At 43.7% G+C, this 26276-nt stretch overlaps 1 protein-coding gene across 3 annotated transcripts in view; it reads left to right on the top strand.

The window, feature by feature from the left end:
- Positions 1-26276, top strand: part of CHST11 (carbohydrate sulfotransferase 11) — a 167964-nt gene that overhangs the window by 6476 nt on the left and 135212 nt on the right. Inside the window, exon 1 of one of the 3 annotated variants that reach the window (XM_069002970.1) lies at positions 5221-5424. The exons of 1 other annotated variant lie outside the window; for it this stretch is intronic. In XM_069002970.1, coding sequence (XP_068859071.1) covers positions 5322-5424 — 103 coding nt within the window. In that variant the 5' untranslated portion in view covers positions 5221-5321. Of the gene's footprint in view, positions 1-5220; positions 5440-26276 lie in introns of those variants that run through there. One more of the 3 variants, XM_069002969.1, reaches the window with a different exon arrangement.

Genomic DNA, 26276 nt, shown 5'->3' with positions numbered 1-26276 from the left:
TTGTGGGTTTTATAAAAAAAAAAAATACAATCTTGACAATCTGAGTAACTGGTTTTCCAGTTTCCTTTTTCTTTTTGGATGGGGCAGATGTTTCCCTGTTCCCTATCCCTTCAATAATAAGTTATTCTATATGAAGAGAGGATCCTCTTCATGTCTTCTGCAAAGATGTTTTTGGGAGTTTTTTAAGTCTGTGTGTTCATTCCTATTCAGCTGGATTTTTTCCCCCCAAGTAACGTATACGTCACTCCAACTCCTGGAGACAAATCAATTTGCTCCTGAAAGTAGCTCACTTGAACTGTAGCTGGGAAAGTGCTACAGGGTGAAGGGAGGGAGCATGCTTGTGTTTTGTAAATTATATGCAGTTTGTGCTGTTTCTGGTGCTGTGCTGCTTCTGCTCACCACATCCTGCCTTCCTGGCTACCGGCTTTCATTCTGACACCCTTGTGTCTAATGAGCAGAAGAGCAGGATGCCAGCAATATGTTCTGAAGAGCGTGAGTAATCCCTGGTGTCTGAGAATAGAATTGGGTTGAGAAACCCTATGAAAAGCCAGTAATTCCTCTTATTTCAGCCTCTCTGTGCTCTGAGTCACACTTCAGATGATAGCCCAAGGTCAGTTGACAAAGACATCTGAATTTCAGTGCAACGTAAGGGTGCACTGCCATTGCTGGGGAAAATACTTGTCCATTTAAATATTGCCTCTTAACACAGACAATGAACTCCACAAGGGGATTCTGCTTGTCTTGCAGCTGTTTTGGCCCTTACAATTGATAAGTTTTTCTCCAATATTTCACTCCATAAAAAGGGTCCTTCACTAGCAATGGGGGAAACTGCAAAGGAAATATACACATGGTGAAAAAAAAAGAGAGCTGAACTTCACTGGAATTTGGCAAATATTTTAATGTCTGCTTTGCCCAGGAATTTGTGTTGGCTGGTTATAGCTGTGGTGATGGGATTCATTGGAATTTTTCTTGGATTTTACTTTAGGGAGGGTGTTCCCCAAGTGAAGCCATTTGCATTGCAGGACAAAAGCCAAGCTCTACCTAATAAATGTCACAAGCAAACACCAGTCTTTGGCAGACTTGGCCACTGCTACCTGTTGCAAGGCAAACTGATGTTTCCTCTGAAGCCGGTGATGTTGTTCTGGACAGTGCTGAACCACTGGGTTTGATCCACTACAGCTGTTAATTGCAGTAGGCAGAAATGTAAACATCCATCACCTCTAGAAATTGCATCCTCAAAACAAAGCTTAAAAAATTGCTTCTATGCCTATCTCCTCCAAGCCTTTTTACTAAGAACTTTACAATTAATATTACAGTGGTCTTACATCAACTGCAGATTTTGCTTGAAGGTCCTATTTTAATCTTGAAATGCATCATATATTCCTTCTCCTGATAGCTTCACAGGTGCATGGGGGGGGTCTTATTTGGAGGAAAGAAGAAGGGGGCAAAGACATGTTTAGCTCCAGAAAGGATTGTCTTTTCCATTCTCTGTGGAGATGGCTTCCTGGAGGTGGGTGGCCTTTTATTCATGCAGAGGGAGAGTTGCTGACAGAAATCTGTGTAGGGAAATGAGCTTTGTCCTAATTCCACTGGAATCAGCTGGGTTAGGGAGATTCTCACATGCTTTTTAAAATGAGCTCAGAATCAGTATCTTAAGACGTTACCATACATTAATAGAATATTTTTGCAAGCACTTTTTGACTGACAGGCAATCCTAGGCTGAGGTAAGGAGTGTGCCTGACTATTAACATGGGTATTTATTTGACTACCTGCCTTCAGACAGCACATTTTAGGGCGGCTTGTCAAATGAAATGTCCACTGACTGGCTGGAATCATTAAAGCAATATGGTTTTTCCTTGGGGGACAAAGCCCAAGACCAGGCCTCTTTATGATATTGCTGTTTTAGACAGAGAAGTTAAAAACTATCCCCACAGAATATAATCAGAAGACACATCCAGAAGATTTTCTCATCCACGTGACTTCACCCTATGGTGGTTAAGAGTTGTGATGGGATTGGAGTCACAATGGTCTCAGGTTAGACAGAGAATCTGAAATTTGTTGTTTCTGTTTCAGATCTGAAGGCAGCTTTCATGCCTAAAGCTTGTGTGTATTTCTTCAACAACATTAGACATTCTGTAAAAATTTGTCCGTTTTTAAGAGGATGAAGCTAATCAGTACAAAACAAACCAACATTGTTTCTGAGATTCTTTTCTCAGACAGGAAAAGTTGCACAGACCCTATATGTCTCTCACAGATACCTCTGTTTTCTAATGGCATTCTGTTTAACCTTTCAACATGCTCTTCAATATTAGCCTGCTTGTCATTTTTTTTATAAATTGCACCCTGAGTTTGCTACATGCTGTATTTACATCTGTGCTGTTTTTCAACTGCAGTTTTGCTATTTTTAGAGCTTTATCAATAAATAGTCATGTTGGCAGTTGTGTTTGGTTAAGGTTTTGTGAAGCTTTTTTATTATACGAAATAATCCACAAAACACTGTCTGGACTTCTTTTGATGTCACTGGCATCTGGATCTTAATCTCTTAAGTCTTTCTTTCCAGACATCTCTTGGATGACAGGACTATTTTTATTCAGAGATACTGAATGCTGGTTATTATCATGGGAATGGTAGGTGATCACACCCACAGTACTATCCAGACTCCCTGCTGCTCTGGAGCTGCTAAAGTTTCCACTCAGAGAGAGGCATGCTTTAGAAGTGCCTGAGCTGTTCGTGTACTTGTTCTATAACTTGGCACCCACCTGGGAAGACAACTGTGTTTCCTTATGTTACCTCAGTTATGCTCTTTTCTGTAGGAAAACCAAAAACTGGCTGTCTCAATCTCTCAAAAATAGGCTGCTGCATTTCATTGTCCTGACTCACCAGGAAGGTTGTCATAGCTGGAAATTTGCAGAGATGCTGTAAGCATTTGGGTGGTTGTTGAGTTTATAATCACCAATGTCCATAATGATGCTATTGCTTCATAAAGTACTCTTAAAAGTGAATGGCAACACAGCTGGTGATTTTGATCTTAATGCTTTAAAACTCCCCATCGCTCCATTAGAGGATGATGCTCACAAAAAAAAAAAAAAGTAACTATTGTTAAGCCACATTGAAAAACCGTCCACCTTCTCTAACAGCACAAAGCACTTCTCTTCTTGTGTCACTTGGCCGAGTATTGAGTTCTAGGCTTTTGCCCTCATTCCTCGATGTCTTATCCAGATTCCTGGAGACAGTCCAGTTTTTTCTGTTAAAGTGCTGCAGTTGCTGTAGTGCTGCAGCACATGTATTGACAGGGAATGCTGAAATACCAGGCTCTGCTTCTGGTTGACTTTTGCTGACTGCCCTAACGATCCACCACTTCGATGCATTACATATAAATACTTCTCCTTGTCTAGTGCTTTTCGCAGAATGCCTTTCTGTTATGTTTGCAGTTTGGATTTAAAAGAAAAACAAATTTAAAGCTTCCTTTACATTAAGAAGACTAGAAAATGGTCACTGCATATTAAAAACTGCTAAAAGAAAAAAATTGAGAAAATCTACAGAAAGTAGGCAAAACACTGTGTAAAATCTTCCTTAATGAACAATGGAATTTGTTCCTAATAAAAGGAACTTTAGGCCAAACCTAAATAATCTACTCTGTTCCAAATGTTTAACTAATTACCGGTTTATCCTTGAGGTAAAATCTTTGGCTTTTGCAAAGTGAAAATGGAAAACCCTGATGACTTTGCATGTTTCTGTCACAATTAACCGGGAATGAACACTCATACCTTCTGGGTTTGTTGGCTGAGGTATTGTTTGCTTGCTTCTTTTGTTTGGGGCTGTTTGTTTGTTTGTGGGGTTTGGCTTTTATGGGGGGGAGGGGGCAAGGGTGGGAGGGGATGGAAGGGGAGGGGTTTTTTTAGCTTAAAATATGTTTTACTCCACTTGCTTCCCAGCTTTGGACTCAGACTGTTTAGAGCTATTTTCATTTTAAAGACCCCTCCCCCCAACCCATCGGAAGAACAGACAGAAGCGCGAGGGAAAAAAATCCTTTTACAGGTGAAGATGGTATCAGCATCAGTATAAAGATTTTCACTTTGGCAAAAAGAAAACTAACACCAAAGTGGTATTTGGGCGCATCAGGGAAACAAACAGAACAGTTACCACCGCACAAAGATGAACGGTATATTGTTAAGAAGACATTTCCATTCAGCACTGTACTTTTCAACACCTGTGCAGTTCACAGGAAGCGGAGAGTCCCAGTTTGGGAGCTGTGCCGTGTGGTTCGCGTTGGGAAACCTCGGGACTCAGCTGAACCGCAGTCGCTCACAGCCCCCTGCTCCCCAGCAGCCGCAGCCGTCCCGAACCCGATGCGCGCTTGGACACGGCAGATGCCTTTTGTTCTGTAGCTCGCAGCTCCTCTGCATTCCTCCCACGTACGGGCTCGTATCTCATCGCCTGCTGCTGCTCTCAGCTCCCAAAAGGTAGATCCACCTTCGGAGGACCGACCGCGGGGCAAGGATCTTTTGTTTTCCGCCGACAAATGAGCAGTGTTAGTTAATTCGGAACACTTAGAAGTCTCGCGCTTAGAAACAAAAGAGCCCCTTTTCATTTCTGTCAGGCCAGGTGGCACTGTTTGCCCCGGGCATGGCTCCGCGCGCCTGGAAGTTGGTGTTTGCAACGATGATAAAATGAACAGCTCCCGGCCGGGACAGCCCGACACCGGCAACACACGACGGCAGGGTCTGCCTGTAACATAACCTCCGGAGCGAGGGAAGACCTGGTAGGAGGCATTTAGGGTTAGCACAGAGTGACAGGCACCGTACGAGAATGGGAGAAGAGAATTTCTCTCCACAAACGGGGTGCGGGGCAGAGGCAGGCGGGGGCGGATGCTCCTGCCCGCCGGCGGCTGTCGGACCCCGAACCCCTGAAGAGGGCGAGAGTGACCCAGAGGTGGTCAAGTTCACGGGCAGCGGGGCCGCTCGGACGGCAGCCGCCGGACGCTCGGGGCCGGGGCGCGTCCCCGCGGCCCCTCGGGGCCGCCCGGCTCGTCCCCGCCCGCCGCCGCCGCCGGGCGGGACCATCTCTCCCCTTGGCGAGGGGGGGGCGCGCTCCGCCCCGGCTCCCCGCCTGGCCCGCCTACCCCCCGCGCGCGCAGAGCGCCCCTCCGCCTGGCGTGCGGGGTGGTCACGCCCAGCGCAGGCATTAACGCCCCCCGGCGCGGGGCGCGGGCGCCTGGGCATCCTCCGGCGGCGGCTCCTCGGCGCGGGGCGGGCGCGGAGCGGCTCCCAGCGCCAGCCCTGCGCGCTCCGCCGCCCCTCTCTGCGCCGCCGGACAACGCCATGAAGCCGGCGGTGCTGGAAGTAATGAGGATGAACCGGGTGTGCAGGATGGTCCTGGTCACTTCCGTGGGCTCCTTCATCCTCGTCATCTTCTATTTCCAAAGTATGTTGCACCCAGGTAGGGCACCGGCACCACAACCGCACCGGCATCACCGGCACCACCGGCCCCGCGGAGGGCAGCGCCCGCCCCGCTCCCCGCCGGCGCAGGTGGCGGGCGCCCCGAGAGCCCTCGCTGGCTACCGCCGGCCCCGGCTCTCGGCTCCCGGCGCCGCTGCGGCAGGCGCGGGGCTCGGCGGCGGCGGGCGCAGCGCCCGCGGCGGCCGCGGGAAGGTCGCCTTGTCCCCCGCAGAAAACTTCCCGCGGGAAGGAGGAAAGTTGGTTTATTTAAGAATTTTGTTATTTTCCGCTTTATATCGTGCCTTTGGTGAAGGGGGACGGGAGGCGACAGCGGCTGGCGAGCGCGCCGTGGCAGAGCGGCGCCGGGAGCTGCCCGGACCCCGCAGGTCTCCCCCGCCGGCAGCGGGACCCCAGGTGCCGTCTCCCATCTGGGGTCGCGGGCCTTCGTCTTCCCAGCTTTTCGTTTTCGGACGTGTCAGGGACACCGCGGCTGAGCAAGGGCACCCATCACCGCCCCGACAGCTCCGCGCCGGCTCGCCCGAGTTGTCCGGAGCGCGGGGGCCACTGCCCAGCCCGGGCCATCCCTGCCCGCGGCGCTCCTGCCCGGTCCTGCCTTGTCCCGGTGTTCGGGCGGCCGAGGGGCTCCGGCTGGAGCCGCTGGCTGGGCACGGGTGTCCGCAGGGACGCAGGCTGCGGAGCGCCGTGCCGGGGTGCATGGGTCACCTCGGATCCACACTCCCGGGTATACCTCATGTGACTTCAGTTTTACCGTTTCCCTCATCCTAGGGATGGAGCTGTACCGGGGGCAGCAGATGCTGGCTCCCAGAGAAGTCCCACGTAGATAGCTTCTGATTCACACAAAGGTGGGATTGGGCTGTGGAAACTTCATGCGGTGTCAGCTGTGTGCACAGACCCATCGTGGATGTTTTGCACAGCTTGGCAAAATGTGTCAAGCATGGCAAAAACAAAAAAACCCAACATTTTGGTCTGTCTGTCTGTCTCACTTTTTCCCCTTTCTGCCTGAGAAATGACGTGGAAATTGCACTTGCAGTGTCTTTTTGGAGGGATCTGACAGCTGAGCAGAGGAGCGAGGCTAGTAAGAGGGAGTGGTACCTCTTAGTAGGCCAACAGCTGCAGCTGGCAGACTGGCCGTACTCCTCAGCAGGCGAGTCTTCCCAGCCGTACCTGTTATTGTCTACTGCCAGCTCTCAAGTATCCTGGCTATAGGCATGTATCTGTAGCTGATAAGGGAATTGCAGTCTAGTAAAAAGAGAAAGGATGTGTTCAGATTGACTCTCCCTGTTTGTGGCTACTGTAGTTGCCATATGTGTATGTGGCACTTAGAGATGTAGTTTAGTGGTGGACTTGGCAGTGCTGCGCTAGTGGTTGGACTCAGTCTTAGAGGTCTTTTCCAGCCTAAATCATTCTATGAGAAATGATTTTTCCTTAAAGTTGTTGGAAGTTTTTCATCAAATCATAGAGGCTTGGTGCACTGATAGAATTAGGAGTCAGTAGATCTGCTGCTCTGTGGTGAAGCCAAGTCCTGTTTGGTGTTTTTGTATCAGCTGCCTGCTCTTCCAGAGTTGGTATAATTTGCTTGATGAATGTGTTCTTGTATGGTGCCCATCTGTGTTAATACCTGCCAACTTCTTGGAAAAATTAGCATAATTTTTTTCTTTCCTGCTGTGTCTGCCCCATGCTTACTGGTTTCAGAAGGAGTGCTCGGTCCTTAGCAGACCTGGAGAAGGCTTTATTTCTGGTCTTCAAGACATCAGGCAGAATTATGGGTTGTAACATAGCTTCACCAGTTTAATAGAAGTGTGATATTTTAATTGGTGGAGTTCCACAGATAATAGACATATTCAGAAAATTTGGCCAAGACTTTTTATTTCCCTTTGTTTCAGATGAATTATACTGCTGGAACACAAACTCAGCATGCAGTAGGTGAGAGATTAGGCTAAATATTCTTCTGTGAATTTTTGAATGTAGAAAAATCACCTTTTAAGAATTCTCAATATGCTCTATAGTTAACTGTTGGAGATTATGGCTTTATATTCATTGTATTGTGAGGCTATAAATAGGCTGAGATTTTAGTACAGTTCAAAGGATTTAGCATAAACTCCAAGGAGAGAATGCGATGCTGTGAAATCACCGGGAGGATAATGCGCACCCGTTTTCTGTGAGACACATATTTAGGTTATTAGTGTAAGTGGAGTAGATCTGGAAATAAATAGATCAGAACCTTTATTGTGTCTTTTTGATCATAACGCTGTTTCCATAGTGGAAACTGCTGGGAAGCTCTCAAGCCCTACTCTAGTCCGGCACAGAGTGTCCCTGTTTGGGTTACACACGGTTTGTAAGGCTTGGACAGCTGCTCTCCCAATATCTGTTATGCCAATGTATGTGTTACCATCCTGGTAGTGCAAGTGATAGATGAATGTAGAGTTCTTGAAGGGTCAGGAGAGAGGGAGGTGGTAGAGCTGTCAGTGTGATGTACATCAGGTAGCAGATCATTTTTAGGAATTAAGTCTTTATTGTAAGATAATAACCCTTCTTGTGTGTCAGAATTCAGTGGAGCCAGACCCTGGGCAGAATGTATGTCAGGACTGGAGGTATTAAGAGCTTTCAAAATCTTGGTTAATGTCCTTTTTGTTGTTGGAGGGCGTTTAAAATTCTAGCTGGTCTCCACTGAAGCATGTCTTCGGACGGCTGCAGGAGGGAGCTCTCTCTCTGGCTTGCTAATATCACTGTTGTTGGTAGCTTACTATGTTCTCTAGCAGAGGCACTTTTGTCATCAGAATTAGATAGAAAATTCCCACCCAAACCTTTGGGAGAGAAAATAAGGTTTTCAGATAAGTCCTCACTAAGAAGTGTCAGCTCCTTACTGTCAGTTTCCTGAGCCACAGAGTTCTCTTGGTGAATTTCAGAAGGCTGCTTACAAAGCTTTCTCATCAGTTTTAGGTGTGAGAAAGTGAAGGTGAAAGGTGCTAGAAGGCCACCAGTGATGAGTCCAACCCCGTCTGGGTTAAGATAAGTGTTTATCTGTTAGATGGAGATTTTCCATTTTAGGAGACCTGAATATGGAACTCTTGTTAGAAGTGTGAGACACAAATTTCTGCTGATGGCTTTTTTTTCCTTTGGGTTAAAAAATAAGAAAATTACATAGTTAACAGAAGCTTTTTTTAAAAACAGACAAGAAAGAACCCAAACAACACAAACACACTCTATGCCTAAAGCTGGGAAGATGAGCTTAGCTTTGTCTTTACAAAAGAGTATAATGTGTGCCCCTTGTGCTGTATCCCAAATACCAGCACATTTATATTGGAAGGAAATCAGGTGGTTTTTACTGGTTTTTCCTTTTTTGGCTGTGTACCCATTCTTTGTTGGGAAGCCATCTGTACACGTGCTGTTTGGTTATTGCACCTTTACATTGTCTGAGTTTTGTCAGGGATTGCCTATGAGCTCGGAACCCACCCTCCCAAATTAGGTTTCCCAACCAGTTGTTGGTGAGGGAAGGTGAATGGTGCTGCTCTCCAGTGCTCATGACCACTGTAAAGAAAACTTTGGAGATGATCCTGGCTGTTCTGGCTTATCTGGGGCTGTGCTTGTTCCTGAGGGAAGAAATGGTAGTGGGGACTTCGGTGTGTTTTCCTGTCTCCTGTCTAGCCTTTTCTGAAAAAACATGCTGCAGTGTTTGCCATAGCTGGAGATATGGCAATCTATAGCTGATTTTCCCTGTCTCTTTTGCTCGATATATTTTTCCCCTTCACTCTCATGCCATGTGCTATCTAGATAACTGAGTGCAAGCTGATTATTGTTCCATGCTCCTGGAACTGCTGTCTGCGTGAAATAGGTCAGTGTTGGGGTTTGGATGACAGCCCATCATAGTTTTATCTGCTGTGTTTCCTGTGAAATCAGTTTGCTCACTAGTCTTTAGCCTGCCTACACTTTCACAGATGTGTTTGCTTTGTTCTGTAGGCTTCCCAGTTGCAGCGATCGGGGGTACTGTGAGTCACCCAGTGCAGGCAGGAGCTGCTCTGCTGGGCTGGGGGTCACACTGGCGGTGTGCTAGGATCCCTCAAGATGTAAAATTCCTCACAAAGGCAGAATTATTAATGCTATCTTTATCTTACCTCAGACAGGTTTATGAAACTAACTTATTCTAAACCTGATTCCCTTCCCACCCACATTTTTTTGCTCCATTTTTCATGTCCTGATTTAGACTTGTACTGTTCTCCTGTGGATGCTAACAAAGGTTAGATCTCACAGGTCAGACTTGCCTCCTGTCCATGATCATCTCTGTTACGTATGCAGCACTCTGACTGATAGCTGATGTCTGCCTTTGCTCAAATATCAGAACAACTCAGACTGCATGAGATTTTTTTCCTTATGTCTCAAGACAAGCTCACCATTGGTTTTGATGGAAGATTCTGTTTGAAAATCAATGCAGCAGTCTCCCATCTTGCAGTTGATCCTTGCTTTCTCCCTTGTTTACAAAGGAGAATTAGATCTGCAAGGCAGTTGGGTGTGTGGCATTCCTTTGATGGACCCTGTATACTAGTTTTAAATTATTCTGTTTGGGATATGGAGAAATGGAGTTCATTTAACAGCCACAAGAAACTGGCCCTCATTTTGCATTCAATGAAATCCATCCCCCAGAAACCCCGCCGTGTGCTGGATCTACTTGCTGGTGTCCCTATAAGCTTTTCATGGATTTCCATGGGACTGTCACCAGTGTGAGCAAACTTACTCTGGTCACTCTTCTCAAAGGGACTGGTAGTCTGGAATGGCTTTAAGTTGAGAGTTTAACTGCTCTTTGTATCTTGTGAAAATCCTCCTGGTTAGTGAATATTAATCTTATTAGAAGAGCAACTTTTTCTGTTGCAGTACAAGTGAGTGTAGCTTTTTGCAACAAGTGCTTGTTGAACTTAAAAATCTGTCTCTGAATGTGTTCAAGCAAAAATTACCTGGGTAATTACTGTCGCAGTCATGTCTTATTACATTTTAACTGATCAGGATACTTATTACTCCACAGTTACCTTTTCTACCATGTAGGTTTTAATAAGCTTTTATTTAATTTTTTTTTACTGTGTATCAATATTGGGAAAGTATGTGCTAACTTTCAGAGCACTGACACTCTATTCACAGATGTAAAAGTGTCATGACTTAGCTAAAGTAACTTTTCCAAAGATAAAGTCAGTGTGCATGGAAACTTTGTTTTGAACTTAGCAAAATAGCATATAGAGCTGAAATGCCCAGGGCTTTTTATGAAAAAATTTATGTAATTGATCAGGTGCAACTAGTATCTCAATTTTATTTCATATTCAGAAATATGAGCATGTTTCTGGATTCTGAAATTGTTTCCATTACGTTTCATAAGTGACAAGTAGTTTATCTTGTGCCGTACCATGTAATTAACTCTAAAAGTGGTTCAGACAATTGGAAGAAATTAGATTCATGTTACTTTTTCCAAAGCCAGCACTACTGTGTTTTGTTTGACTCTGTTGCCAGATGTACTATATCAAATCCTGCCTGACAAAGCTGCTGCAGTCGTCCTTGTGTGAATGTCATTCCAGCAGTTTTTTTCCTCTCAAGCCTTTTGGGCTGATGCATATGTATTATCTATCAACTCTAAGTTGATCCCGAGGGAGCTAAGGACTGGGATGGGGGACACAATGATTTGAATCTGATGGTTTTTCTTTCTGATTGTTTGTGCCGTTCAAAGCAAACGTTTGAGTTCTGTGTGTGACTTGTCTAAGTGTCAAGATACATAAAATGAAGCATAGATGCATGGATGAAGGGCCCAGTTGAAATCAATGAAAGGAGAAGGAGTTTTGCCCTCCACATTAAAGGAATGAAATTAAGTTCAGGAATGATGTACTTGTGTAGACCTGGTGTGTCTGGGATAAAGATGAAGAGGTGTCTGTGGTGGGTTTCTCAGATTCAGCAGCCACCTACTATCTCATAAGGATAACATTTCAAAGCATGTTCATGGTTTTTTTGGATGTTTCTATTCCCTGTGTAGCCCATTCATGTAGGATCTTTATGGACGAGGTATTTGTCCTTACAGTCACAATTCCAACTGGGTTCAGTTAATTCCTCATTATTTGTGTTTCAGTATCCAGGTTATAGATAGCATCCTTTTGTTATGGGCAGAATGCTTGCATATGACAAAGTGGTGTTTCTGGCACAAGCCTTGTGCTCTTGACTAGAAGATGAGACCACCAGAGACTGCTGGGAACCAGAGAAAGAATTAAGTTCCTAATTATCTCTGGTTAATGCCTCCAGACACAGGGATTTTCTTGGATTTCAATTTTGTGAATGTAATCAGCAGAGGATGCAGCATGTTCCCCCTTTCATGTAATTGTTTGGCCCCTGAAACTAAGGTTTCATGGATAAATCAAAATTTTTCCCACATATACACTTGGACTCTGGGTCACTTCACTTGTCTAATGTTGTCATCCCTCACTTTTTGTTTAATGCTGATCAGTGAATGTGGTTTGTTTTCTTGCCCTCTCCACGTGCTCCTTCACAAGAGTTAGCTGTTGGGGAAATTCTGGAGTAGATCCATTCCATTCTGTGAAACTGAAATTGTAGGTTTCCACATGAATGGCCCGTGTTAGATTTCAGCTCCCTCCCCACTGTCCTCTTGGGATGTCACACCACCTGTAGCGTCCCTAGGAATTACACCTAATGGAAAGCAACCTGTGCACAGGTAACGAGCACTTATCTGTTAGGAATAAGGGAATGGAGGGTGCTGACTATCCTGTGGCAGTGTGCGTCCTCTGCTCTGCCCTTTCTGTGATGTCCAATTCAATCCCTGCAGGCTGGTGGGGAGCCCCTCAGACAGAACATGGGAACTGCAGTTTTGTCTGTGGGAGCTGGTGTGTTTTACTGGTTCCACTCTAGGAACTTGGAGATTGAAAAGCTCTGTGGCAGCAAGCCTGAGAGAGCCAGGGTGGATGACAGGACTCATTTCTGTGATATCCTAACAGGACTTTGGATAACAGCATGGTATAAGTAGGTGCAGCACAAGCATTTGTTAATTTGCAGCAAGGAAGCTTTGTGTCCATGTGTGTCAAGAGAGGCTTCCTTGTATAAAGAAGTTTTGCTGTCTTATGCATTTAATATTTAAATATACATTTTTTTAAAAAAATTATGTTAAAATAGTAATGCTTTTTTTGGTTGCTTTTTACACTGTGCCCAGTGTTGGCGATGGAAGCAGATGACAGCTTTCCTTTTGGCCATATTAATTTTACACATTAGAGATGAGGTCCTGAATGAGGCATTAACATTAGGTTACAAGCGTCAGAAGGGGATGCTATTTAAAAGAAATAAAATTAGATGGCTGCCAGTGGAACATTTGAAGGAAAATGTTCATTAGAACACAGTGACTGACATTGAGGCTAGATTTGGAAACTTAGTATTTCATGTCTTTTCCCCTGACAAATTTGAATCTGTGGATTAAAAAAGCTGAATATGAGCACTTATAAAATGCTGACTGGAAAAAAAAAGAGGGCTATGCATACAAATGTGTGTGAATGTGCACATGCACTCACCCATCTTCCCACCCCCTACAAAATCTGTAGTTGGTGGCCCAGGTAATCCAAATGCATTGACTTCTGAAGTGCAAACCCTTTACTCCTAACAAGGCTGCTGTAAGGAGTATGAAGTTCTTTGATATTAAAAGAAATCCCAGAAGTGCCAAGGGCTCCACATAGGTGCCTTTGTTATTTTACTAATTGAAATGAGCAGTAAGTGTGGTTTCTCATTTCTGTTATTCTTCCTCAATTTACACATTTGGAAACACCCAGGTTGAGAGAGGAATGATTTTATGAATTCTGTCTAGGCTGTAGAAGAGCAAGGATTTTTATAATTTATCAGTGTATCAGTTTAAACAGTAAGAGTACCTCTTCAAGGTAGCCTTCATCTTGTTTGTGCCAGGCTGTAGACACTGAAGGATGACTTTGCTCCGTTACTATCAATCACTGCTGTGATGGCTTCACACTCCTATGAAAAAATGTAAAAGAAGGTGCTGGGGGAAATGGAAAATACAAAGAATGCAATCGAGCAGAATTTCTCACGGCACTGTGATTCTGGGGGTTTGGGAGATGGTAACTCTATCCAGCAAATGTCATGGAGGTAGGTGGACTGCACCATGCGAAAACAGGTGCAAAATGCTCACATCCTGTAAATGTTGTCTGCTCTTCGTTTGGCAGCGAGAGGTAGCCTTGGTTTCAAGGATGTGAGTAAAGTGATCAATGTGTGGTTTTGCAGGATCAGGCCCCCCCTCCTCTCTCTTCTCCAAGGAGGTGAAAGAGCAGCATCTCATCCTCAGCCATGCTTAATCTGCAAAGGAACTGCTGCTGCTGCTTTGAGCATTGTCACAGGCTAAAAGATGCCCTCCTTAGTCATCTTAATATCAAAAGATTGTGTCTTTTTATCTTATTTGGCTGAGTGGTAGGAGACTATAGATTTTAATTGCAGAGTCCACATATAAAATCCACAAGGAATAAAAGGCTTTGTTGGGTTTCAGTCCCCTTCTTGAACACATTGTACTCTGTAAAAAGCAGAGAACTGTGGGATTCTTTTTTTTAAACTTTTATTCGTTTTTAAGACATGGACATTCAAGATACATTTTGTAGATGGTAAAAAGGGGGCCTTCAGGACCCTTAAAGTAATGCCTTCTGAATTCATGCCATAAATGACATAGTAGCAAGAAATTTTCATGCTTTTTGACTGATAAATGTTTGCATAAAGGAATCAAAAACTTTAAAATGGATTGCTTGTAGGGATTTTTGAATTAGGGAAGGTAGACATATAATTAATAAGGTGTCTGTAATTGGATCTCACAGATGATCTTAACTGTAATACCTTGTCTTAAAGCAAAGAGCTTTAGGTAGTTAAAATCCTTTTAAAGACTATTTGCATTATAGTGCTTTAAAGCTGATTGGTATGCAGGCAGAACAAAAATGTCTGTATTATCTGAAGTGACCTGACACGGAATAGCACATTCTGCACCCACGCTGGTGGGTACCAGGAGCCGAATATGTCCTTCTAGTAATCTGTATTTTTACAGCCTGTGTTGGAAGTGGGAGCAGGGAATTTATAGTAACTGAGGAGGAGGGCATTAACGCTTTTTAAACACTTGGTGATTAATAAAATGTGTCAGTTGGGGTCATAAATACAAAACTGATAAACCCTGTCTTGATTATGTATTTTGGTCTTGATTAACTTCTAGAATACATTTGAGTTTCCAGATGGTGATAAGCATTTTATCTTTAGAATTAAGCACGTGTATGCGTGCACATAATTATGAAGTTGAAGTAATTGCTTATCAAGTGGGGCAATACACCAGAGAATGATGGACTGCAAGGATGACTGTGGACACCTGCACTCAGCCTCCCAGGCATTGCTGTGTCCCACTCCCTGGTTTCATTAATTGTTACAGGATCAGTCAGCTGGACGTTGTGCAGAGTTCCTGCCACCGTGGCACTGGCAATCCTGTGGGCTGTGCCAGATGATCTCTGCCTCTCCACATTCCTTCTCTTCACAAACTAGTCTTGCTTGTGCTTTGTGGCAAGTTTAGGGAAGCTCAGGTAGGGTGAACATGGCTCCCTGCTAGGCTGTTGGGTTTGGGGTTTTGTTTTGGGCAAGCCATAAGATTTTACTACTTTTTTTTTTTGTGAAAGGAGTACACTGAGTGGTTTGAATTTCCTGGTGGGTGGATGGCACGAGGTCTGTGTGATGGACTGGATGAGACAGTGGTTGCTTTTCAGTTGGTCTCAGTGAGTACTGGGTCAGATCTACCGTGCTGGAGCAGAGGATTTTGGATTACACAAAAGGCACACGTTCCCCTTGGAGGTAGAAATACAGGATTGCAGGCTTGCGTGAAGCCCTGGACTGTTTCTGCCCTGTAAATCTGGGTCAGTTCCATTGACTAGGTTAGATCAATTCTGGATCAAAGGTGCTGCAACAAAGAACAGAATTTGTCCCTCTGTGTTTTCCTACAGAGCAATATACAGTAGAACAACAGCACTGCTTGTCCTTATTATTATCCAACACCACTTATTTGTCCTTTCTACAGTCAAGTGAATGGAAGTTTTTTTTCCTGTAGAGATACATGCTTGAAGTATTGAGAGGGGTGCTGCCTATTTTCAATAGCTTCAGTAGAAATTACATTGACAGACAAGCTATATGTAACTATCAGCATGCAGATCATCAATAGGATCGAAGCGTTCTTGTCCTGCTGTAGAGCTGCTCTGTCTCATGCAGAAAAGGCTATTAATATTTCTGGTGCAACAGCAAAAATGTAATTGCATTAAAGAAAAAAATGAGAAAAAGTTGGGGCTTCTGGAGCTATTAACTATTTTGAGATAAAACTCTTATGAGATACTAAATTAGCTGAAATAGATGATATAAGACAGACATGGTTTAATTAAAATTGTCTTCGTATTTGGCTGTCTTGAGCTAGCTTGTGATTTTTGGTGTTTTGTTTATTTTTTTCCTCTTTTCTCTTTCCTCCCACCCAGAACTCATCAGTGTTTCTGGTGAGCCTTTCTCTGTTCTGTTCCTGTTTCCTGAGCACTTTTTCTTAAAATCTTCCAGAGTAGAGAAAGGAGAATTTTTGCAGATGATGCCAGGAGAGTTTGCAAAACAAAAATATACACGGGGCTATTGTGTCTGAATGATTAGTAATGCATGAAGTCCATACATCAGTATAATGTCAGTGACTTACAACCTCATCCATCTCCAGAATGCTACAGCCAGTGTGGTAACACATTACTGTGAGAACTCTTTGTGCAGCTAGAAATGCGTCTCATTCCCCTCAGTGTGCTTGGGCACCAAGGGAAACAGGCCATAATTCTTGTATGTCCAAACTAGCTGGGTTTTTTTCCCACTGCCAGTCTTTACAGAGGCTTTTCCCCCTTCATTTTAGGGTTTTTTTTGTACTCTTTAGACCTTTTGCTTGTTTCTGCATTCATTGGGATGTGACCAAGAGATTTATTTCATGCTCCCTTTCCAGCTGTGAGGGGATCTCTTGTCATCAGCTTGTACCTCAGCCACTCTTACCTTGCCAGAACAGTTTATGCCTGGTGTAATTTTTCAGCATTTTGGGAGCCTAGAATCACACTGAGTGTCACGTCATGTGTGTTGTATATTGGTTAATGGTGAGTCTGTGCTTTCCTGCTGTCTGTTGCAGTTGAAAGCTTTCACTGGGAGCAAGTTAGGAGCAGTGTTTCTGGAAATCTTTGGGAATTTGGGTCCAAATCTACTTGTGGGGCAGTAATACTTAATTTAATCAGAAGGCTTAAAAATGGTCCACAAAGTATGTCCATACATTCTTTTTCACTCTACAGCTAGGGAAACTGGGTTGTGCCCCAGGGCATCTGAGTTTTGATGCTAGGTTACAGATGTGCTCTGGTTGTACTACAGAGCACAGGCATAAATGGTTCTTGTTTTTAATTTTTCATTGTTTTGTCTTGATGTTTGGGTTTCTAAAGTGTAAATCTTCCCTGTGTCTGCCCTAACAAATGTTGAGTGGCCTTGCTTTTCTGGATCAGAAGTTGAAGGCATACTTGAAGGGAAAACATCAAAGGTCCTTACTATCTCTTGGGAAGTTATTCTGCTTGGTGGCTTCTCATGCTTCAGCATTGCATGCCCAGCTTGGAGGCAGGTTGCAGAAACAGAGCTTGGAAGTGAGCAGCAAAATGCTCCCCTTCCCAAGCTGAGTACAGGGAAGTTCGCTACGGAGGAAACATCATCTTTGGTGCTTCCACCACTTGCAATGGAGACATTGTCCAGGAGCACAGTGTTGCTTAGTGGAACTAGACAGTGTTGTGCTCGGACAGCTTTTGCCAGTGAAAGTTTTACTGGACCAATGTAGGTAGAAAAAAAGGCCTGCCTCTTCCCTTTTCGTTTTCTTTTACCTCTGTGTCCAGGTCTGCTAGAGGTTTTGCCAGCAAATCTAAGTTTACAAAAACAAGGAAGAGAAAAAAATAGCACATACAATGAAACCATATCCTTTCTACGGTCTTGCTCTGTCAGCAAAGCTTTTACATGTTCACCAAGGCTGATGTGCATGAGGCATCCTGGGTTTTTATTCATGCGCCCATGTTTAACATAGCTGTAAATTAAAATATTACCGCTCTGTAAAGTACATTGTCCCTGCACTTTGCTCATTCTTATCTTACTGCAGTTTTAAAGTCAAAGTCGGGAAGGTATCATCAGCTATCTCTGTGAGGGGCTGCAGCTGCTGGCTGATGCTCTCCCAGATCCTTCTGTTTTATTAGACCTCCGTGCTTTCTGTGGTGGCTGTGGGACATTGCTGTTCATTCCTTGAAAAAGAAAACCTTGGTACAGCATTTCATGCATGTGTTTGCTCAGAGCCACCTCAGATTTAAATCTAGCATCTTTTTCAGTTCCTGTGAAGGACTGGGGCATTGGAAGAAATGCTTCATGCAGTGCAAGGTGGAGAAATGGAAGCTACTTAACATGTTTGAAAGGGTATTTTTACCTCAGTCTTGGAAACATAAAAAATTTCCCATCTATCTTGCTGAACGTGTGTGACTGTTTCCCACAAGTGCACAGGACTAAGAGCTGCAGTGAGGCATTTTGAAGAGATGGACTTCTTGTCTTAACTGAAAGGCATCTAGGAATGCTTTTCTTCCTCCCTTTTTTCTCCCTTGCTGACCTGTAAGTTTCTGTGTCCCCCTCATAGTGAAACAAGCATAGTAAAAATATATATCTGTGTCTGAAGTTCTGGTGTTTATTTGCTTCTTGCTCATCTGTCAGATTAATTTTGCATTGAATTATGAAAAATGTTGCTCTGTCACAAGTTGTGGCTGGTAGTAGATTGCTTGCACACTACATCTGTTCAAATGTTCAGGAAAGGGACTACTTTAAAATTTCAATTCTAGCCTGAAAATACATGTGGAGTCTTTTTTTCACGTTTAACTTCCTTGCTGGAAATAGCAGGGTTCTGTCATGTTTGTAGGCACTTTTAAGCACACCATAGTTACGTAGCAAACTGAAAAAATGTGCACCCATCTTCCTCAAGTGAGGGCATGTGGCAATGGTGCTATGGCCACATCAAATCCTGCACACATGGAAATTACAGGAGCTGGGTTTTGAGCAGACACCCAGTGTTTACATGCTTAATTTATGTAATAGCCCTTTCAGTTCCCATCTGTTCATGTGCCCTTTGGCAAATGGGTTTGCAGTTTTCTAACACATGAAAATGTTGTCAAGTTCAGGGAATAAGACTTGGATTTTATTTAATTGCTTCTTTCTTTGTTTGTTATAAGTTGGTCCTTAGGGACAAGAGGTTGACCCCAGGAAGCAGGGAAGCTTTGTCTTCCCAGGCTGCCAATAATCTCTGAGTACAACTCAAGGTTGAGAGGTCAAAGTTGCAAGTTGAGCACTTATGCCCCAAATGCATCTCACTGTCTCATATGCAAGTGAGGCAGCTGCAAGGGGGTTGTGCTGGAAATGAAGCTGATCTGAGAACCCCACATTTGTGTTTCTGCACTCATGGCCGAAGTGTGACTGGGACTTCTTGTGAAGGGTGTTGATCCAGAACAGAGAGTGCAAAGACGAGTTCCTATTTGAGCGGACCATAGCAATTGGCTGTCAGGAAAGAGGGGTTGGTTCCTGCCTTGCTTTCATCTGTTCTTGCTCTTCTGCAGTGCCGGGGCACACTCCATCTCTGTGGCTCAGCTGAAGCAGTGGGTCCTGTGGCAGGCACAGTGCAGACCAGAACTTGAGGGCAGGAGTCTGATGGGCCTGACATGCAGTGGCAACAGTGATGTGTGTAATAGAGCTTCTCTGAACCTGCGCAGTTCAGCATAGGTAGGGGGTATCACCAGCACAACAGAAAAGCAAATTACTGCTGAAAACAATTGCTGGCTACCAAAACTGATAATTCTGACAGATTTATTCAAAGTCAAGTGTGAGCCTGTGTATGACCCCAATTACCACCTCACTTCTGCAGTTGCTTTGAAATGGGTTTGTGTCAGATACAGGCTTCATGGGAGCTCCAAGGTATGGGTGGAGAGAACACTCCTCTTCTCATTACTGCTGGAGTAAGGATGTGTACACCCGTGTCTGCAGCCTGGTAAGCCAAGCACAGGTTGTCCATAGCTTCCCACTTGTGTTCTTCACTGCGTATCTTGAAATGCCTTACACCAACACCGTGAGCTTGTGCTTGGGAAGTTGGTCATGTGGCGTCCTTCCTGGAACAGGCAGTGTCCGGCTTTGTAGGGCACTGGGCTGAGCTGCCTCTGTGTGTGCTCTCATGACATCTGTGTTGGGATGAGCTATGGGTCATCTGCTGTGCTGGGAGACCAGGTTGTAATAAACCAACCAAATCAGTAAAACTAACCTCCTTCCTAGCATATACCCAAAACTTCAGGAAGTGGTTGGAGGACCTGGGAGTCCAACCTCGTAAGCTCCAGGCTTACTGCTGAATGATCATGTCTTTGGACAATGTCAGTGGAACAAGGACAAGCAAGCTGGCAAGGAAGAGATGGTCCTGGTGACAGGTGCAACTCTAGGGAGGTTGGTCAGGGCAATTGAGATCTCTTGGTGCCCTCAGGGTCCTGGCAGTAGGCTTGCTAGCTCATTTTTATGATCTACTAACTTACCAACTTCTTCAGAAGTTCTTCTGGCAGCCCTCACAGATGGCCTTGTGCTGCAGAGGAGCCCAGAGACAAGTGCTATGCAGTGAGAAGAATTTGCTGTGCCAGTTGTTCCATCACCATGGTCGTAAGAGTTTCATGTTTTTGTGTAGTGGGTTACAGTAAACCTTGGCTCTTAGAGTTTCCCAGTTTTGGATGCTAAATGAGAGGATATTTTCAGGGCAGAAAGGAAAGGCATTACATAGGAGAAACAATCCCTACTAGGGGAATCTATTTCATCAGGAATATATATTCAAAGGAAAACCAGTTCTTTTCTGCTAAATGGATACACATAGCCTGGCACGTGTGCACAGAGGGCAGGACTGCGTTCCAAGCGTGTGATCCCTGGCAGAGTTAGCTGGTGACATGCAAGAACATTGAAGGTCATGGCTTTGTTGCTTCCTCTTCTTCTGCCCGCTGGCCCTTTTGTCTTGCTCTGGTGGTGCTGGCAGGCAAACTACACCATGCTACTCCATGCTGGGCCATTCCTTACAGTTCATGTTGGTGTGCCTCTCGAGCTGGAACAGGTGGTGAAGCAGGTAAAACCTGATCAAAGCACATGTCTAATTGAATTTTTAGATCTTGCTTTAAAAATGTGGGATTTTCAAATACTCCCATTAGTGGGCATTAGTACTGAGGAGAAATATGTCACCAGGTAGGGTTTTTTGAGTCAGAATTTCAGTGTAATTAAAAAGAGATTACTGAACTTAATATCATTAAAAGAAATGCTTTCATGGAATAAAGAACACCACTGGAACCTCTGGGTGCATGGAGGAAGTGTGCTGAGCCACTGCCTGCAGCTTGGTTTTAAGGCAAGAGAAGCATTTTTTGTAAGTATGGAAGAAGGGAGCAGCTGCACACTGGGGCTTCTTACTCTTTGCTCTGCAGAAGGTTCGTTTGGAGGGAGGGAATTGTACTTCTGAAAGAGTGAGCAGAAGAAACATATGTGGGTTCAACTAAGAAGTGTCAACCTAACTAGCAACAGATTCTGCAGTTTGTATTGGAATAATCAACTGATAAGTAAAATTTTAATTATTAATGTACATTTTTATCCTTTTGCCATGCATCCTAGCTAATTGCAAATGAATATTCTTTTGCAGTGTTGCAGTGCTTTTCATTCTGACAGTCACCACCTTAGGACCGGGTTATCAGTGTTAACACATACTTCAAATTAAATTGGGAGGTAACAGTGAGAGCAGTTTATCTTCAGTAGTAAGGACAAGTTCCCCTAATTCTCAATCATGTGTCACTCAATTCCATTATGACAGGAATATATTAATCTTTTCATGTGAGCAATTTAGTATGCCCCTTTCTACAGCTAAGGGTTGCATTTTTATGAAGCATTATTGATTAATATTGTTAGGGTTTGTGTTTTACCAGAAGTTATTCTTAGCTGTAATTTTTGTCTTGTACTTGACTGCTTTTCTTTTTCCTGAAATGTTATTCAGGGGCAATACCTCTGAAGGAGGAAGGTATTTCCTCCTGTGCACAGGACTGGGAAGGACAAGTAATTAGTTGACAGGATGGCCAAGAATGTTTAGAAGCCGTAGGAGAGTTAGGACTTTTCTAGCAAGACTGACAGTGAATTTGTTTGGTATTTTTATTTTGATCTTTCCAGCATTGCTGTAGAAGTGCAATGGCATAAGCTTGGCTTTGCCAGGGACTGTTACAGTGCTGGAAGTAAGCGCAGGCTAAGGGGGTTGCCAGATCTCCATGAAGGGAGGCAAGTAGAGAAAACAGATACATCACTGATGTGAAAAACAAATGAATCTTGTTTTATCTTCATATATTGTCAGCAAAAAAAAAAAATCTCCTGATTTATGTTAGTCTGAAAGAGAGATTTCATGGCATCAAAGAGCTCAGTCTTGAGCTTGGACTTGTAGTGAAGCCAAACTGTAAATGGAAAGTTTGTCAAGGGAGCTGGCTGTAAAAATTTATATTTGAGGAAGGAGAATTTAAATTTATGTCAATTTATACCATGTTAATCTCTGCAAAGGAGATCTTAATTGCAAGACTGACAATTTGAGTCATGTTTGAAATTGATTCAGAGATTGATCCTTGATAACTTTGGATCTGTTTCCAAAGGTGACTTGTGAGTTGGGACTGAGGATCAAAGCCTAAATGTCACTTTGTTTCAAGCTTGAGTGTCAGACTGAGGCATCATGTTTTAAAGTGGGGTTTTGTTGCATACTGTAACTTGAAGTGAAAAATTCACCATTGTACTGAAAATCTTCAGTCTTTGAGGCTTAAAAGACTTATTGAAGATGAAGATGAAACTGTTTGTGTACTTGTAAGCATTATAAGAAGAGACCTCAGTAAAAATAAAAAAGTGCAAGTGGCATGGAGAATTCTGGCAAAAGAGAATCATTGCTATGGAGTTAAAAGATGGATGTTTGAAGGCAATGGCTTTACCTGTGTTTGAAGTTGTAGCATTTGTGAGTAGGGGTGTGCTGCCCTCTCTCAGAGAGGGAGGCTGGGCAGGGTTTGGTAGCCTTCAGAGGACAGCAGCTTTGGTGGGAGATAGTCACTTGTAGCTGCTGCTGCATCGTTGTGTAGAACTAATGTGTTTATGGCTAACAGAGTGATGAAAAGCCAATCCAGAGAATGTTTTCAGAAACATGCCTACAGACATGCCTGTAGCTGCAAGTTGCACCTTTAAATCACCCTTACAGACACGGCTTTCAAAATCAAGTCATTGGCATAGCTGAAGTGCAGGAAACATTCATCCCATAGAATCATCTTCCTGCCTTTCCTCACCTGTGTGAGGTACTACAGTGTGACAGCTGGGAGGTGAGGATGAACAGCATGGGACTGCCAGGAGGTCACAGGTGGAGAGCATAGGGAAATGCTGTGAAAAGAATCGAGGCTAAAACAATTGTATGCACATTTGAAGGGGGAGTCTGTTCATTTGCTTGAACCCTTTCTGTATTTCTTACATTAGTTTTCTGTATGTCACCTGATGTGTGTCACCTGCATACAGTTGTCTTTGCCCTGGTCAGTCTGCTCCCACCCCACTGCTGTGGCATCTCTGGCACGTGCCTGTTTGATCAGGCGGTTCATCAGAATCATGTTTTCTGGAGGGGTGTGTGTGCAAGTATGTGTCCCAGGTAGTTTTTAGGGAGTGTGATACCTTGGGCCAGGAGGTCAGTGTGGTGTGAGAGCTGCTGGGGAGGTGCAGGTGCCAACAGGCAGTGAGGTTGGGGTAGGTGACACCGTGCCCAGTCACAGACAGATGAACCTCTCGGTGAGCTGACAGGGTGGCCCGACATTGGCTCCATCAGAGCTGGATGAGTTTCAGCAAGAAGCAGATTTACTGTCATCTCTAATAAGTTTCTTCCTTCTATTTTCCCTTTCCAGTAAGTCAGTCTGGAGTGGACTGTAACAGAGCCAGTTAGATTGGTACAGGGGAAGAGGCATGTCTGTTTAGAAATTGCAAAGAGTGCAACATTTGGCAATAACGGCTGTGTCTTTTTTGGCAGGATCCAAAGAGCTCAGAAAGCATTTTCTCTTCATTAGTGATCTAAATTTTATGATCGCTCCTGTGTTTTGGAAGCGTTCTCGGCAAGGATGAGATGATGTAATTCCATAAATCCAAGATTTCCTATTTTTTTTTACGAAGAACTTATGAAGCTTTGAACGTGGACTGGGTGCTGAAAATGTTCTGTTGTAGGTCACCTCTACATCTCCCTCGGGCACAGAGAGCACTGAAAGCCAAGCGGATCTGTGTCAGTCTAAGCTGCTTTAGGGTCTGCTGTCAAGCGAAGGCTTCCTGGGAATGCTCTGTGATGTGGACACAAATGAGATGAGAAAGGTTTTTTCTTTTATTTTTATTTAACTTTTTTATTTCAAGCTCAGTGTAAGCTCTCTGACCTCCAACATGCTCCTAACAACATAGTTTTCGGTGATTCTAGGAAACCTTTATTTTGTTTCAAACTGTCTCTGGTGGCTTTGAACAAGCCCCAGAGTCTTAATTAAACATTTTTGATCAGGCACGACTTCACAGCAAGTCAAATCCTTTGGCTGTGGTGTTTTGTTTTATTTAATCACTGGACTATTTCTCTGTATAGAACACTGCAGCACTCCCATCTGACTTCCTTTGTTAGTGTTCCATTAAAAATTATTTTAACTGACCTTTTTCTGTCTTTATTCAACTTCTCAGTGACCTATTCCTTCCTTTCCCTTTTCCAATCTCCTGCTGCAAAATTTTCAAAGAAGTTGAAACTTAAGGAAGATAAAACTGTGAGTTCTGTCTGCTTTACCCAATTGAGATGAAATTGTGTCCCTCAGATGGCTCCCAGTGAAGCAGAGAAAATAAACTTTGTGAGTCCCCATTTTTCAAAAAGGAGCCCATGGCACTGAGCTGTGGGGATTGGTGTCCCCTCTGCCTTGTGAAGCTGTTCTGCTTGGCCAAGGGAGTCAGCCAACATGACTTTATATCCTGGTGGTTATGCCCTCTCCTTCCAGCACCTTTAACTGCTGTCCTTAATGAACAGTTTGTTTCTTGCTTTCATAGCTACTTTGTGTTAGAGAAATTCAGCAAAATGAGAGAGGAAAAAAACTTAAAAGCTCTTTGTGTGTGTGTAAAATTGTGAAAAACTATTTAAGAAGAAACCAAAAGAAAAGTTTCTCATGATTTTGTCACTGAGCTACAACAATTTTTTTTATAGCATGGTTTTATAGGATCACTATCAGCTGGCTGACCTACAGCATCTGAAATTGGCAGTTCTCCACGGGAAAGTTCAAAGTGCCTGGCAGCTCAGTTCTGAGCTCTGCCTTCTGCTTTCCCACTTAGTGTCATTAGCCTGATTTGATAACACTTTTCAGACTCCATGGTTGAGATACTGAGATTGGAACTTGACCCATCTTCCGAGAATTCCAAGAATTTAATATGTAAAATATTTACAAAATGCTAATGAATTCTTAGACTGCTCATGTGTATGATTTATTTAAGTCAAAATCTGCCCTTCTGGGGTGACAACCAGTCTTCCTCTCTAGGGACTGCTGTTTACTTATCTAGTTATATATACATATATATATATATTAAAGATCACCTACTGAGTCATCCTGGTCCATGCTGAGCACTTCTCACTTATTTGCATCCTTTGCTTCTAAGTTGTGCTGCCTGATATGGCTGTGGTTGTATTAGGATCTCTACAGAGTAGGAAATCTGTGAGCACAGTGAGACCTAATTTGAATTCAATATCTGAAGAAAGCATGCAAACCTGAATTCAGAAGTTCTCTGTAAGACAACCACCTGAGTGCAAGATGCCTCCTGTATGTTTTGTTGCAGATGGGAAAGAAGTTGTGCATGCACTACTAGAGTAGCATTTGTTCTGGTGTTTGAACGTTCTCAGCACTATCTGATGATAGGCCCAGGAGGCTGTAAAAACAGTGGTTTAAAGTGCTGAATACTCCCAGGATTACTGGGTGAGGGCCTCATGCTGGAGACATTTGCCTGTATCAATACATTTTACACTTCTATGCAGTGCCACCATGTATATTTGGTTGAGTTTGTTGCTAAGGAACTTGGAACCTCTTCTAATTTGATGTGAAATAAATGGTACTAGATGATGTTGAGACGAAGAACTAGAATGCAGTCCATGTTAATTTTATCAGTGAATTTTGTATGTGAATTCTATATCTAATATAAGGGAACAACACCAAAATAGATTTGGCATGTGCTTTATGTTGGCTGAGGGCATGCAGGGTTTTAATCTAATTTGTGACAATGGGTATGAAGCATCAGTTGGCAACTGAGGGTGTTCCCTTTATAAACATGCTTTTCCAACATGCTGTGCTTTTCCTGCTGCATCTCATGCTTTATGCAATGAAGTTTAGGAGGTCATTTGAATACTGGTTAGTGCTAATGGGCTGCAAGCTTAATTCATGTTGTCCCTGTTTTATTTGGGAATTTTCTCTTCTGTTCTTTCTCCACCTCTGTTCTTGGGTATGATATCACAGTGACAAATTTTAAGTCATCCTTTTTATCCCTTAAGGTTCTATTATGTGATTTTTAAAAAAAAAAATTTGGATGTAATTTGGCAATATCTGCACTCGATTGACAAATGTATCAACACAGTGTGGGATCTACAGCCTGTAATGTCTCCTATCACAGGAAAAAGCTACGTGGTAAAAAGCCTGTTCACCACAGAACCTTTGG

This window comes from Aphelocoma coerulescens, chromosome 1A, assembly GCF_041296385.1.
Source record: "Aphelocoma coerulescens isolate FSJ_1873_10779 chromosome 1A, UR_Acoe_1.0, whole genome shotgun sequence".
NCBI classification, from domain to species: domain Eukaryota; kingdom Metazoa; phylum Chordata; class Aves; order Passeriformes; family Corvidae; genus Aphelocoma; species Aphelocoma coerulescens.
This window is presented reverse-complemented; position numbering and strand designations above follow the sequence as displayed.